We start from the raw sequence: 14,649 nt of genomic DNA, 5'->3' as shown, positions 1-14,649 counted from the left end.
CCCTGAACCCCACCTTCTACAGACTCTAGGTGTCACTGTTGGGCCAGCTGGACAGGGACTCACTGTACAGCTTTCAGGAGGGACTGTCCCCACCGGCTCTGGGTGCCCTCCAGCTGTCGATGCTGTGGCTGGCCTTCCAGGGGCCGGGGAGTGGCCCTCAGCTGGTCCTTCCAACCGTCAGTCCCCCAGGGTCAGCGCCTCGGCTTGTACATGGCTGGCTCGATGAGCACGTGGTGAGCTGGCCCTGCCAAGCAGGGGCAGATGTAGTGAAAGCTGGAGGCCGGGCACCAGGCATGTGTGACCTGCATGGCCCTCCCATCAAAGCTGCCTGCACACCCTCCTTGCCCCACAGCGCACACAGGTGTGGACACATGTGGGAAGCTCTGCTCCAGTACCCACAGAACATAAACACACCACACGTGTCACTCAACCCAGATACCACAGTGAGGCCACGTGTGCCTGAGATCCCTGCTGGAGACACACACGCACCTCCTGCACATGTATGCACGTAGATGTGTGTGCTCCTGGGGATACATAGACATGCATGTGTGCTCACCCGTGGATGCGGGCACACACATCAAGTGCAGGTGCGCACATGTACAGATGCACACACCATCCTCAGGGCACGATCATGGCTGAGCCAGGCCCCCCCTCCCCGAGTGGGGAAGGATGTGTGCTGGACTGCCGCCAACCGTGAGCTAAGCCTGCTGCTCCCATGGGGCTGGGGAGCAGGTGCCCGCTGTGCCTGGGGCCCCGAGGGGCTGACAGGGCAGTGTCACCTGGTACAGCCCCAGCCCCTCCCCACACATCTGCCTGGAGGGTGTTGCTGCCGGAGTGGGTGGCCAGCAGGGCAGGGTGCTGACGGGGCATGGAGGTGAGCAGAGACGTGGGCGCTCCCACCTCGCACCACCCCCGCGCTCCGAGGCTCAGTTGCAGGGGCTGACCCCGAGCGGGCTGGGACCCTGTGTCTGGAGTCTACAGCATCCCTGTGTCCGACACCTGCCGTCTGGACCCTGAGCAGCCTCCCTCCAGGACAGACGGCATTCTTAGTGCTCAGGTGAGGGGCAGGGAGGGGCGGGAGCCACCACCCAACGGACACACGGGGGCCCAGCTGTGAGTCGGGCCTCCTTGTGGCCCCGGGCAGGTAGCTGAGCCCCTCCGGGCCTCCATCTTGCCTCTATGTGGGGTGGTTACCTCCCCATCTTCTTCGTGCAGAGCCCAGAGGCCCGCAGGTGCCCCAAGCCGGCAGCCCATGCGTGGCCATGGCCCAGGGACTGGCGATGTGGACCAGGCTCCCTGCCTCCGCCCCCACCCCAGGCCTGTTTTGGCCTCCACCATGGCCAGGGCACCCAGCAGGCTGCAGCATGGGTTGTGCCCGCGGCCAGCTCTCACTGGGCGTCCGAGATCTGGGAGGGGAAGGGGGCTCCCTGGGAGCCGGGTGTGGGGCAAAGCTGGGCGGCACCAGGGCAGGTCGGGGCCACCAGGCTTCTCCCAGATGCTGCAGGCACTCACTGGGTCCTGGACGTCCACCACCCACCCCACCCCCCAGAGCTGTCGAGAGATTTGTTCATGGGAGACACGGCAGCCGAGCCCACGGGTCCCCTGAGCCTGATCTGCGATAAGAAAGGCCCTGGTATCTGGCCTGGCTCCCCCACAGCCCCACCGCTCCCTTTTGTTCCAGAGACTCACTGTTTGTGGGTCGTGCCTGAGACACAGCTGCAGTCCAAGATTCGAGGTCCCCTGCCCCGTGTGACCCTGGGTGGTGACCTCCCCTCTGCAACCCCCTCCCCCAGCCTCACCACCTTCCGTCTCCTGTCCAGCTTGACCTGGACCCACTGCCTGCGACCCTGCTGCCTTCCTGCCAGGACAACCAGTGGGCACCACACAGCCATGGGCCCCAGAGCAGGTGAGATGACTCTCCCTCCCCACCTTGGGGGGCAGCGCCCACGGCTGGCTCCCGGGGGTGGCAGAACCACGCTCCCTCCTCCTGAGCCTCTACCTGGGGTCCTGCCCTGGGCCAACCACTGGACATCAGGGGAGCAAAGGGGGCGGCACAGATGGGACACTGGGCCGTGGGGACAAGGCAGGGGCAAGGGGGCCACGGCCAGGAAAGACTGAGCGACTGAGGACAGGAGGAGGTGGGCGCTGACCCCTGTCCCCTGCTTGGGGGTCTTGGGGCTCCGAGTATGAGGGCAGAACCGCAGGGGTGGAGGGAGAAGGTGCACTCATGTGGACACTGCCGGGCCCGTGTGCAGGCCACCACATAGGTGTGCGCATCACATGCCACCAGCCACACACGCACACACACTGTCACACGCACATACACACTGCCACACACACATGTACACATCGTCACACACGTGTGTGCACACCACCACACATGTATGTGCAGACTGCCACACACATGCATAAACACTGTCGCAACCATGTGTACACACCGTCACACACGTGTGTACACGGCCTCACCAGTAGACACACAGATATACTGTGAGGGCACAAATGCCACCACAGACACGTACACCCCACCACACGTGTGGATACATCACCACACAGGTACGGGTACGCACGCGTACAGCACCAGACAGTAGACATACTGCCTCACACGCCCATCTGGTCAGAGGTGCCCAGCACGCTCAGGGCTGGGCCAGCGCACAGATGCCCAGCTCCCCAGGTGGCACTCCCCAGCGTCGGGGCGGTCACAAGCCCAGCCGGGATGCAGGGCCCTGGCAGACCCGGATGGGACGCTCCCGTACACGTGCGCGTGGCCTGTTCTGTTCCAGGTGCCCTGGTGAGCCCGGGCCTCGCCCTCCTGGTGTCACTCACTGCCCACTGCTCTCACCCCCAGGCCGAGGGTGCCTCCCAGGGAGGCCTGGACGCCAGCAGGGCCGACCTGTGGGCCGGGTGAGTGCAGGCTCTGTGTCCACAATCAGGTTTACTGCAGCAGATTCCCTGGGTGGGGGTGAGAAGGAGGGACCACCTCCAGGGTCTGCTCACGACGCCCGGGCATGGCCAAGCAGGAGAGGCTTGGCCCTGCCAGCCCAGGTCACTCGCTGGAGATGGCTCTGGGCCTCTGGTGTCCTGCACCAGAGTCACACCCACATGGCTGGGACAGGCCCCCTCCTCAGCCTGGAGACAGTCACTTCCTGTCCTGAGGCCTCTCAGTTTCCTTCTCTCTACCCCGAGTCTGGCTGCCCTCTCAAGCCCCAAACTGAGACCCGTCTAGGGGGTCCTCTGGTGGGGGTTCAAAGTCACTGGTCTGCCCTCATCAACAGACCGATCAACTGAACCACCAGGCAGGGCCGCAGGCCAAGCTGGACCAGTCGGGCCCTGGCTGTGGTCTCGTGAGACTTGACCCTTACAGGTCTTAGAGTCACACCACAAGGATGGCCTGGCTGTGGGCACCCAGTAGGTGCCCTCCAAACCCCTAGCCATCTTGGGGCCTCCGAGCCCTAAGCTCCAGAACTGGGCCCCTGGTACTGGGCCTCAGACCCAGAGCCTGGACAGGGGTCACTTTTTTTTAAATATTCATTATTCTTTAAAAATTTTATTTGGCTGTGCCGGGTCTCATTTGCAACATGCAGGATCTTCAGACTTCACTGAACACACAGGATCTTTAGTTGTGGCATATAAACCCTTAGTTGCAGCATACGGGACCTAGCTCCAACTAGGAATTGAACAGGAATCGAACCCGGGCCCCGTGTATTGGGAGTGTGGGGTCTCAGCCACTGGACCACCAGAGAAGTCTCTGGACAGGGGCTCCCTGTAAGCCCTGCTCATAGCTTGGAGCCTTGGCACCACAAGGGTGCCCTCGGAGGGGTGTCCACACCTCCTGCATCTCTCGCCCTCACCCCAAGTTGAGGAGTCTGACCTCCGTCCCAAAGGCTGCAGTCCGCGGCCCCCACTCCCTCTGCCCCTCACCATCCGCCTCCTTTCCACCCAGTGCCAGCGCCTCCCTCCTGCAAGGCTTCTGGTGCCAGCCGGCCAGCCAGCTGTCCCGCGACCAACTTGCAGCTCTCATCCGGAGGATGGCAACGCAACACGTCCTCCTCAGAGCCTGGCAGGTCAGCGGCGGCCACCGCCAAGACTGCTTGGGGACCGAGGGCAGGGGTGGACTCCCTGGAGAAGGGCCCCAGGGACAGGCAGGAAGGGAGGCGTCCCTAGCAGGGGGCCCAGGCAGCACAAGGCCAGGATTGTGGGGTCAGGATGCAGGGTAGTTCTTCTGGAGCGCGAGGGCCACTGCACCGACACTCTTATTATAAAATTAATATAAAATCAGTAATACATTTGAAATGACCTGAGGAGAACGGGACAAGATGTCCAGGCGGGGGTGGTTTGGGTAAGTGGACCCTAAGGAAGCCACCATGGTGGGGAGGGGATCTTAGGCTGGTGTTCCCTGTCCTGAGGCCGGTTCTCACCTGGAGGTGGATGCAGGAAGAGGAAGACGGGAAGTCAAGTGACAGAGAGCCGCCAGGCAGGAGGAGGGGTCAGTGGACAAGGGACGGGGGCTGAGAGGTGGTTGGGGCTCCAGGGAGGTCCCAGTCAGAGCAGAGGGCCCAGGAGAGCCCAGACCACACAGCGAGTGACACGCCGCCCACCGTGCCCAGCTCAGCTGCCTGGCCAACCTGGCCGCCCGACAAGGCCTCCAGGGTGACTTCGAGCTCCACCCCCCTGACCTGCTGCTCTTCTACAAGTGAGTGCCCTTCCCACCCAGCACCCAGCCGTGTGGGCTGAGCAGGCTCCCGGGGACACCGTCACTCGGAGGGCTCCCCGTCGGCCCTCCCAGTGGCCCCCCAACCTTTCCACAGCCTGACGCAGGTGGAGGAAGCGGACTGCCGGGCCTTCATCCGCCGTGCTGCCCAGGGAGACACAAAGCTGCTGGCCAACCTGCCCGACCAGAGGGCCGCCCTGCAGCACAGGGCCCTGGCCTGCCTGGTAGGTGCCATGGGCCGGCGGGCCAGGTGATGGGCTGTGGGACCAGGCTCGTGCTGACCTGCTATTCTGCAGGGAGGGCCCCAGCCAAGGCTCAGCGCCTCCGACCTGCTGCTCCTCGGGGTCCTGGTGTGTGACATGGACGCTTCCAGCATCGCGGCCGCAGACCCCCATGTGCTGCAGAACCTGCGGCACTGTCCCCAGCTCACCGCTGCCCAGCAGGCTGCCCTCAACAGGCTGCTGGCCAGTGGCAGGACCGTCCTCGGGTGGGTGGGGGCCCCTCCCTCCTGCAGATGACAGAAGAGGCAGCCTGGGGGTTAGTGTTCACAGCCCCACTGACCTCCAAGTCCAACCCAGCTCACACCCCACCCTGACCCTGCAGCCCATGGGGTACCCAGAGGCCTGGGGTGGGAGCGTCCGCTGGGCGAGCCCTGGGAACAGCAGCCGGGGAGGGCAAGCTGCCTGAGGGGGTCCGGGTGCTGCTCAGGACCCAACTCAGAGCCCCATTTGCACACCAGGCCCCCTGGCTCCTGGAACCTGGAGGGGCTGCAGGCTCTGGGACCCCTGGCCTCATACATCAGCCCTGGGCTGTGGATGCAGCTGCAGGAGGTAGGACAATGCCCCAGGTGGGGTGATGGGGGGGAAGGGGGATCCAGCCGAAGTTCCACCAGCCTGTCCAGCCCTAAGGGCCAGTCTGCAGCCACTCTGATACCCAAGTGGTGTCCCCAGTCGCTCCCCGTCATGGAGTTTCTGTCTGAGGGGAAGAAGGGAAGATGTGGCCCTCCCCAGGGTGTGGACTCTCCAGGCCCGCCCGCCAGGCCGTGGGCCTGGACTTCTTCCGCAGCATAGTGGCCGCATGCCGGGCAGGGCAGCTCAGGCAGCGTGATGCCAGGCGCTTTGTTACCAGCTTCCTCGAGGCCAAATCCAGGGCAGTGTCCTCACCATCCAAGCGGGACACAGGTCAGTGTGGCCACCATGGTCTGGGGATGCTGCGTCCCCCTCTGCTCAGGTTTCTCATTCTGCAGTGGGGGCCCCAGAGGCACGGCACCCTCTGCCTGGACCTCCTGAGTTTGGCCAGGGCCTGCGTCCTGGCCGGGGGGAGTGGTCAGAGTCTGGTGGGACTGGTTTGGGCATTGAGATCAAGGTCAGGGTTGACTCAGCCTGGTCTCGGCCAAGTTTTCAGCTAGGAGTCAAGCTTGGAAAGAGTCAAGGTTAGGAGTGAGGTGGGGCCCAAAGTCAGCAGTGGTGGCCAGCTCAGGCAGAGGCTGACCAGCCGGGTCCTAAACACCCACACCCCACCGTACCACAGGGAGACCCTGCGTCCGTGGCAACATCACTGCGGCCACCCTGCATGACGACCTCTTCCTGGTGCGCTACGACTGCGGGCAGCTCGAGTCCTGCCTGGGCAGCCACGTGCTCAGGGCCAACCTGGACCCCCTGCTGCAGCACCCGCTGCCCGCCGAGTGCCAGCAAGTCGTCAAAGCTAAGCTAGCTAGGGTGTGCCAGAGCCCAGCGGTGGGAGGGGGTGGGGGGTAGGCCGTGTGGCCTAACCACCACCTGCCGCCCACCTGCAGGTCTACCCGGGCGGAGTCCCTGAGGAGCAGCTGCGGCTCATCCCCTCGCTGGCCTACCTCTACTCCCTCTCGGAGATTGGCCAGTGGCACATCACGTCCAAGGACACGGTCGTGACCCTGCTGGCCCCAGACGGGGCCCTGGAGAACCAGACCGAGGTGAGAGTGGGTGGGGGTGTGGTGTGCGGGAGACCCTCGCTGATCCTGGCCTTGCTGACCCCAACCTTGCCTGCAGGCCATCCTGCAGAAGTTCCTGGACCACAATGGCACCATCACTGGTGCGCTGCTCGTGGCCATTGGGGGCTCTCGCCTCTGCTGGATGAGCCCCCGGCAGATCCAGGCCATCCGGCCCTCAGAGTTCCGGTGAGCCCCCCTCAGAGTTCCGGTGAGCCCCCCTCAGAGTTCCGGTGAGCCCCCGTCAGAGTTCCCGCCCCCACCTCCCGCCTCCACTCCTCAGCCAAGGCAGGCTCAGGTGGGGGCCCAGATCAGGCCATCCGAGGTCACCAGCTTCCCATGGCTGCAGTGACAAAGGTTTACAAGCAGAGTGACTGAAAGCAACAGAATCATGTCCTCTCACAGTCTGGAGGCCAGAAATCTGAAATCCAGGTGTCAGCAGGGCCGTGCTCGCTGTGAGACCTGAAGGGGCGGCTCCTTCCTCCTCTCCCAGCTTCGGGGGCCCCATCACCCCGTCTCTGCCTCCCTGTGCATACATTCCCTTCTTCAGACACCAGTCATTAATTTAGGGCCCACCTAAGTCAGTATGTGCCGACTCATTGGAAAAAACTCTGATGCTGGGAAAGGTTGAGGGCAGAAGAAGGGGACGACAGAGGATGAGATGGTTGGATGGCATCACCGACTTGATGGACATGAGTCTGAGCAAACTCTGGGAGATGGTGAAGGACAGGGGAGCCTGGCGTGCTGCAGTCCATGGGGTCGCCAAGAGCCCGACACGACTCAGAGACTGAAGAACTAAGTCAGGGTGACCGCCTCTTAATCTGATTACGTGTACAAACAGGAAAGACCCTATCTCCAAATCAGGTCACACTGTGAGGTTCTTGGTGCACCTGCGTCCACACTACGGAGCCCAGTACCGAGGGCAAGGGGAAAGCCGTGGTTTGGGATGAGAGGGCGGGACCGGTGACCCAGGTGGAGGGCCCCTGGCCTGCCCACGAGCCGCGCCCCCTCCCCCAGGCTGGCCGGGGCCCTGGACATCTCCTCCTGCCCTCAGACCCGCAAGAACGTGCTCTTTGACAAGGCCCGCGAGGCCTTCGCCAGCGCCAGCACCACGGACACCTACTACCGCTTCATGCGCCCCTACCTCGGTGAGACGCGGGCCGGCGTGGGGCCCGCCTCCCAGAAGCCCCGCCCCCTCTAGGCCCCGCCCCTCACCGCTGCCACGCCCCTAGGCGGTGCCCCCGTGGAGGAGCTGCGGCACCTGGCCCAGGCTAACGTCTCCATGGACATCGACACCTTCACCAACCTGAACCCCCGAGTGCTGCAGGTGGGTGGGGGCTGCCCGTCAGGGGGAGTCGGGGAGCCTTAGGTCACGGTCTGCAGGCCCCAACACCCCAAATTCTGAGGTGTGCAGAGAGTGGGGCCCCAGCTCACTTCAAGGCGTTTCGCAGGGTCTTCGCATGCCCGCCTCCGGCCAAGCGCTGACCCCGCCCTTTCCCTCCTCCACCCCTCACTGCCCCCCGCAGAGCCTGAGCGTGGGCAACGTGACGACGCTGCTGGGTCCGAACGTGGGGGACTTGCAGAAGGCTCGGAGCCACCCTATTATCAGCTCCTGGCTCCGCAGCCTCAATCGGTCAGCCCTGAGCGAGCTGGGCCTGGACACGGGCCCCACCGGCCCCACCAGCTCTGCCCATTCGACCACTGGGACGCCCAGCACCACCCCCTGGACGCGCCATCAAGCCCCCACCTCAGAAGGGCCTGGGAGCACCGCCCCCAGCTCGGGTACCCTGCACCCACCCTCCTCCCCCAACCCCGACACCACTCCCGGCTTCTCCTCTTGCGCCCTATCTCATTCTCTGCTGGCGACGCTTCCCATCTGCCTCCTTGGGCGACACATGGGTGACACTGACTTAGCCCTGCATTGCCTGCTGAGTTAGTGAAGACACGGTCACCTCCCCAGACCTGCTGAGCAGCAGAAAGTGGAGGATGGGGCAGCTCTGAGGTCCCCGCTGGGGCCCAGAAGAGCGGCCCTACCTGGGGGTCCTCACTGCTCTTCCCCACCCTCGGGGACGGTGGGAGGTGTGGGCCCAGAGCCTGGGACACAGGGCAGCCTGGGAGCTCCCAGCTGGACTGAAGGTGCTCTCTCCGTGTCCTACCTGCAGGCAGCCCACCAGCCCACCTGGGGTACCTGCCCCTGGCTATGGCCCTGCCCGCAGGCCTCCTGTGGCTGCTGTATGGAGGCACGCCAAGGCCCAGCTGGGGCCACCCGCAGGGGATCTGCAGCATGGTGGAGGACTGCACTGCCCCAGCTCCACATGCAGGAGAACAGGGGTTGGCACGTGGAGCTGGACGCCTGCCTAGACCAAGATGCAGGCCCCAGGGGGCCTGGCCACATCCCCCATCCTAGGGGCCTGAAGGGCCAGTCCCTGCCTACACCCAGCTCCCAGGACCTGGAGCCAGAGGGAGGGCCTGGGCCTGGGGTCACTGCCCCGGCCGGTGAGGAAGACGCTGCCCCTGTGCGCAGGCTTCTTCTGTGGACTGGCTTGGCCAACTGACTGAATAAAGAACAAGCTGATCTTCCCGCCTGTGTGCCTTTGCTCTGGGCCTGAGGAGGGACAGAGCCCCTCTCAGCTGGGATCAGGACTCCAACCTGCCATCTCCTGGGGCAGTTGTGTCACCAGAAGCCACCTGGAGCATTGGCCTGGACTAGGGGGAGGCCCCGCGTGGAAACAGCGCCAGGAAGGCCCTGAGGGCCTCCTGCCTGGAGCCCCTCCCCCTTCCAAGGGCCCGTGGGAGAGGCTGCAACCCAGGGGGCCCTGTGCAGGGGGCATAGCCATCAGGGCCCCCCTTCAGTCCTCAGAACACCACGGGGCACCTCTTCAAGAGGGGGATGGGGTTCTTTTATTGAGCTCCAGAGCCCTCGGTGTCCAAGCCCGGCGGGGTCTCCACGCAGCGCCGGTCGCCAGGGCACAGCAGCAGGCTCAGCTCAGGACCGAAGCCAGGAGCAGACTTGCGGTAACAGTGAGCACAGGTCCAGGCCCTCGTCCGAGGCGGTGGGGGCCTCCCGAGGAGGCCTCTGCACGGAGAAGAGGCGCCTCAGCCCCTGCCCCTCACTCTGCCCGACACCGCCCAGCCGGCCCCCCCAGCCCACCTCGGCCGTGGAGGTCCAGGACCAGGTAGCCGTTGGGGACGCCGCCGACGAGCCCCAGCCCCAGCCTGTCCAGGTCCTCCTGCGACTGCCGGGAGATCCAGTCCCGCAGGGGCACGTTCCCCGCCTCAGCCTTCAGGCCCACCAGGTTTGGGCCCAGAAGTTTCTGCACCTTGGCCACGGTTAGCGACTGCCAGAGCCCGCAGGCAGGGGTCAGAATCCGCCTGCCTTTTCCCAGAGGCTTCGGGCTTCTCCTGCACCCAAACCACCCTGACACCCCACCCACGGACCCCGCCTTCGCCTAGGTAGACCCTGGAAGGGGCTTTGATGGCCACCCCTCCCAAGACCCCGCCCCTATAGGCCCCGCCCACAGAAGGCCCCGCCTTTCTCCGCCTTCGTACCAGCACCGCCTCTGTTGGCAGTTTCTTGAATGCAGCCACGTCTATACTGATGTTCTGCTGAGTAAAAACCCTCAGGTCTTCCGTGGAGGCCCCACCTGCCCTCGGGGGGAGGAGCCGCCAAGTGTGAGACCGTGCAGCAGCCCCCAGTCCCACCCTCTGACCACAGGCTACCGGAAGCCACTTCTTTTACCACAAGTCCCTTTTCCTAAGGAATTCCTGGGCCCCTGGTTTGCCTGGTGACCACCTGACCCTCTGGGTTGGAGGAGAGGTTGGAGGTGCCCAGGACTCACAAGGTCTCAGCCAACACACACTTGGAGGGACAGACTATGAACACTGGTCACACCACCAGTGGGGTGCCCAAAGACGGGGGAGCCTCAGGCATCATTCCCCCCATATCTTCCTGGGCTCACCCAGGAAGGGCTTGATCCTTTTGACGTATTCAGACCCGCTGACGTTCTGGAAGGCCATGCGGGCCTTGTGGTAGAGGACAACCATCTGTGGTGGCCTACATGCTTCCAGGTCCTGGGGTGTGGTCATCCTAGGGAGGCAGCATCGGGCCGGGCAGTGAGCTCGGAGCACAGCACTCCCACCACCCCCGACAGACCCCAGGACTCACCAAAGCACGCTGAGCTGCACAGAGCCCAGCTGCTCAGGGCGGAGGAAGCACAGGTAGGCAGGGCGGAAGGTGGCCAGGGTGTCCAGGGCGGCCTTGTCCAGCTGGCCCCCTCCCCCTATATAGCGGGCAATCAGGGCAGCCACCTGTGGGAGGAGGCCACTCAGTGGGGCAGGGAGAGGTATATCCCCCGGGCCTGTGCCACCTCACACCCTGTGCCACCCCCAGGCCTGTGCCACCTCACACCCTGTGCCACCCCCAGGCCTGTGCCACCTCACACCCTGTGCCACGCCCGGGCCTGTGCCACCTCACACCCTGTGCCACGCCCGGGCCTGGACAACCTCACACCCTGTGCCACCCCCGGGCCTGTGCCACCTCACGCCCTGTGCCACCCCCGGACCTGTGCCACCTCACACCCTGTGCCACCCCCGGGCCTGTGCCACCTCACACCCTGTGCCACCCCCCGGGCCTGTGCCACCTCATGCCCTGTGCCACCCCCGGGCCTGTGCCACCTCACGCCCTGTGCCACCCCCGGACCTGTGCCACCTCACACCCTGTGGCACCCCCAGGCCTGTGCCACCTCACACCCTGTGCCACCCCCGGGCCTGTGCCACCTCACACCCTGTGCCACCCCCGGGCCTGGACAACCTCACACCCTGTGCCACCCCCGGGCCTGTGCCACCTCACGCCCTGTGCCACCCCCGGACCTGTGCCACCTCACACCCTGTGCCACCCCCGGGCCTGTGCCACCTCACACCCTGTGCCACCCCCCAGGCCTGTGCCACCTCATGCCCTGTGCCACCCCTGGGCCTGGACCACCTCATGCCCTGTGCCACCCCCGGGCCTGTGCCACCTCATGCCCTGTGCCACCCCCGGGCCTGTGCCACCTCACGCCCTGTGCCACCCCTGGGCCTGGACTACCTCACACCCTGTGCCACCTCAGGCCTGTGCCATCTCACACTGGGCCACCACCCCCCACTAGGCCTGCACAGCCTCACACCCTATGTCTGCCCCTCCCCACCCCCACAGCTCTCACCTGAGCATCCACCCCGCGCCCTTGGCTGACTTTGAGCAGAGATTTCACAGTGTCCAGGGAAGTCACATTCCACTTGTGGATGTCCTCAGGGGTGACGTAAAGGAAGAAGTATCTCAGGTGCTCGATCAGGGACTGGGGGTACCCCTGTGGGTAGAACTTCCGGGGGAAAGGGACCGTGAGGGCCGCCGCCACGGCTGGGGCAGCAGAGACGGCCGCACTGTGGCGGGCGGGCTGAGCCCTGAACTACCTCATCCAGTTTGCGCTTGAAAATGTGCAGCTGCTGGTAGGTGAAGGGAATCAGGTTCACTCGTCCCATCTGCGCGGCCAGCAGGGCCCCGTCCACACAGGCCTCCAGCTCCCACTCCTCATAGAAGACGAGGTTCTCGTCCACCACCTGGGCCTCCTGCCCCAGCGGACAAGCCTTCTCTGCAGGGACAGCCAGGGGTGGGGGTGCTGGGCTTCTCCCGTCAGCCTCCTCCTCCTCCTGCAGGGTCTCCCTGCGCTGAGACCCTGAGCAACACACGACTCTCTGGGCCTCAGTTTGAAAGGTGAAAGTCGCTTAGATGTGTGTGACTCTTTGCAACCCCATGGACTGTACAGTACATGGAATTCTCCAGGCCAGAACACTGGAGTGGGTAGCCTTTTCCTTTTTCAGGGAATAGCCCCAACCCAGGGATTGAACCCAGGTCTTCCACATCGCAGGTGGATTCTTTACCAGCTGAGCCACCAGGGAAACCCAAGAACACTGGAGCGGGTAGCCTATCCCTTCTCCAGCGGATCTTCCCGACCCAGGAATCAAACCAGGGTCTCCTGCGTTGCAGGTGGATTCTTTACCAACTGAGCTATCAGGGACGCCAGGGCCTCCATTTACCCATCAGCAAAATGGCGCGATTCTATTCACTCTCCCATGTTATCATGACTGAAGGGGCTCAGTGGCCAGGACGGGCCACAGATACAGGTAGAGGAGACCTCACGGTGTCAGCTCCCAACCCCCGCCTCCTGACGCCGATGGGGCTGGGCCGCGTGCTCACTCTCTGTGCCCTGCCGGGCCCTCGGGAGGAGGACGGCCAGCTCAGGCTGCTGCCAGGACAGGTCCCGGGATGTGCGCTGCAACCTTGAGGTCAGGAGAGCCTGAGAACAGAGCAGGGCTGGGACTTAGCGGGGAGTGTCCTGGGTTCCAAGGAACACCCCCCCGCCAACAGGGCCAGAAAACCTTCCCCTGACTCCCCAGAGGGTCCTTACCAGTCCCATGTCTGCAGCCTGGGCCCTGGAAGGTAGAACCCAACCTGCAGGGGAGGGGACACCAGGCTTGAGGGGTGGCCAGGGGCTCCACCCTGGGAGGAAGGGGGCCAAGGTGGTCCCTCCCGGCCAGCCCCTGGTGTCACGGCCCATGACACCCCACGAAGGAGCACAGGCCTCCGCATCCTCCTCCTGGGGCCCCTGCTCAGGGCAGGCGGACGCCTGTGCTGTGGGTACCCTCGGTTTGGCCTGTGCCCCCATCATAGCCCTGCAGGGCGGTGGGGTCCAGCAGGGCTGCCAGACACAGTCCCCTCTCGGGGCAGAGATGAGGCTAGCCACCTACCTGGGACTCGCACCTGCTGACATTCAAGACACGGGTCTCCGGAATCAGGGGCCCCTAACGGGGTGGGGGGCCCTGCCCACAGCGGGGGAGCACCCATAGAGCCGGCAGAGCCTTTCCTGAGGCCCCGGCCCCCTGAGGACCCCCGCGGCCCTTTGTGCTCTCTGCACTCCAGCGTCTGGCCACCCACCCTCAGTGCTCACCAAGGCTGAGAAGCAGGAGCAGGAGGCTGCCGTGGGCGGGTGTCCTCCGGGACCCCAGGCTGGGTGAAGCAGTCTGCAAGGCCATGGTCTGCGGAGGACAGGCACTCTGATGTCCCCACCGCTTCCCCACTGCTGTGTACCCCCCTGCGCCCTGCCCCAGGCCAGTGCTGAAGGGTCACTGGGGTTCGAGGGCTCGGACCTGCACAGGCCTCCAGGGCGTCTGTGCGGCCGCCCCTTGCAGCACCAGCCAGCCCCAGCCCCACCCATCTGGGAAGCTGGCCCCACCTTCGGGGTCAGGGTGAGTCAGCCTGGCCCCCAACCGTGAGGGCTCACAGCTGGCTGGCGCAGGCCTCTCCCTCCGCAAGGCAGGGTGGGGCGGGGCAGGAGTCTCCCGTGAGGAGACTCCTCCTCTGGCTCTGGCTGACCTCGGTTCCCCACTCAACACAGGGGAGCTGAGTGACCCCCACCCCACCCCACAGCATGGTCATCTCCCCTGAGCTTTGTGCAAACCCAGGCCCTGCTGGGGCACCAGGCTGGCAGGGCCCACGGGGTTCCCTCCTGAGCTCCCCCTCAAAGCAGAGGCCTGGGCAGCGCCAAAGGGAGTTCCCCACGGCCTAGGGGTCAGGACCGCGGGCTTTCACTGCTGTGGCCCAGCTTCAGTCCCTGGTCGGGGAACTGAGGTCACATGTGCCATGCATTGCAGCCAAAACACAAGCGAGGGTGACAGCCCTTCCCACCAGTCAGCCCCGCGGGTGGGAGCAGGCAGACATTCTGGGGAGACGCTCCTGTGCTCTCTGGAGTGGGGTTGGGGCCTGTGGACCAGTGTGGGCAGGAGATGTGTGGGGAGTGGATCCCTGGAGAATATTGTCCCAGAATAGGTGGGGGTCAGCAGGAGACCAAACCGCTGTCCACATGCATCTTCCAGGGAGGCCTGGAGGGGGGCCACCATGGCCAGGTGGAATGGAACGACCCCCTCCCCCAGACCTCCGCCCAGG

At 64.8% G+C, this 14,649-nt stretch overlaps 2 protein-coding genes across 2 annotated transcripts; one reads left to right on the top strand and one right to left on the bottom strand.

Annotated features, from left to right (window-relative positions):
- The first annotated feature begins 879 nt into the window (after positions 1–879).
- On the top strand, positions 880–9,173 carry LOC133063971 (mesothelin-like protein). Its single transcript, XM_061153908.1, has 16 exons — positions 880–1,057; positions 1,794–1,906; positions 2,781–2,901; positions 3,941–4,061; positions 4,605–4,690; positions 4,806–4,932; positions 5,005–5,195; positions 5,448–5,538; positions 5,748–5,889; positions 6,239–6,426; positions 6,504–6,659; positions 6,736–6,863; positions 7,692–7,822; positions 7,907–8,001; positions 8,201–8,456; positions 8,837–9,173. The coding sequence occupies exons 2-16, from the start codon at positions 1,891–1,893 to the stop codon at positions 9,079–9,081; spliced, it is 2,094 nt and encodes a 697-aa protein (XP_061009891.1). The 5' UTR covers positions 880–1,057; positions 1,794–1,890; the 3' UTR covers positions 9,082–9,173.
- A 482-nt stretch (positions 9,174–9,655) lies between these two features.
- Positions 9,656–13,740, bottom strand: MSLN (mesothelin). Its single transcript, XM_061153907.1, has 10 exons — positions 13,655–13,740; positions 13,115–13,158; positions 12,904–13,003; positions 12,120–12,298; positions 11,873–12,028; positions 10,840–10,982; positions 10,634–10,761; positions 10,224–10,318; positions 9,826–10,012; positions 9,656–9,750 (listed from the first exon to the last, which is right to left on the bottom strand). The coding sequence occupies exons 1-10, from the start codon at positions 13,737–13,739 to the stop codon at positions 9,656–9,658; spliced, it is 1,212 nt and encodes a 403-aa protein (XP_061009890.1). The 5' UTR covers position 13,740.
- Between the last annotated feature and the right edge of the window lie 909 nt (positions 13,741–14,649).

This window comes from Dama dama, chromosome 10 (genome assembly GCF_033118175.1).
Source record: "Dama dama isolate Ldn47 chromosome 10, ASM3311817v1, whole genome shotgun sequence".
Lineage (NCBI taxonomy): Eukaryota > Metazoa > Chordata > Mammalia > Artiodactyla > Cervidae > Dama > Dama dama.
This window is presented reverse-complemented; position numbering and strand designations above follow the sequence as displayed.

What these genes read in the sequence shown, in the direction of transcription:
- LOC133063971 (XM_061153908.1), top strand. An exon ending in TGTGGATGCAGCTGCAGGAG is followed by an intron (nt 5,539 to 5,747) that starts GTAGGACAATGC and finishes CCCGCCCGCCAG; the next exon opens with GCCGTGGGCCTGGACTTCTT. An exon ending in TCAAAGCTAAGCTAGCTAGG is followed by an intron (nt 6,427 to 6,503) that starts GTGTGCCAGAGC and finishes GCCCACCTGCAG; the next exon opens with GTCTACCCGGGCGGAGTCCC.
- MSLN (XM_061153907.1), bottom strand. Translation starts at nt 13,739, where the DNA reads ATGGCCTTGCAGACTGCTTCACCCAGCCTGGGGTCCCGGAGGACACCC. An exon ending in GGCCCGGCAGGGCACAGAGA is followed by an intron (nt 12,299 to 12,903) that starts GTGAGCACGCGG and finishes CTGTCCCTGCAG; the next exon opens with AGAAGGCTTGTCCGCTGGGG. An exon ending in GTGCAGCTCAGCGTGCTTTG is followed by an intron (nt 10,762 to 10,839) that starts GTGAGTCCTGGG and finishes CTGCCTCCCTAG; the next exon opens with GATGACCACACCCCAGGACC.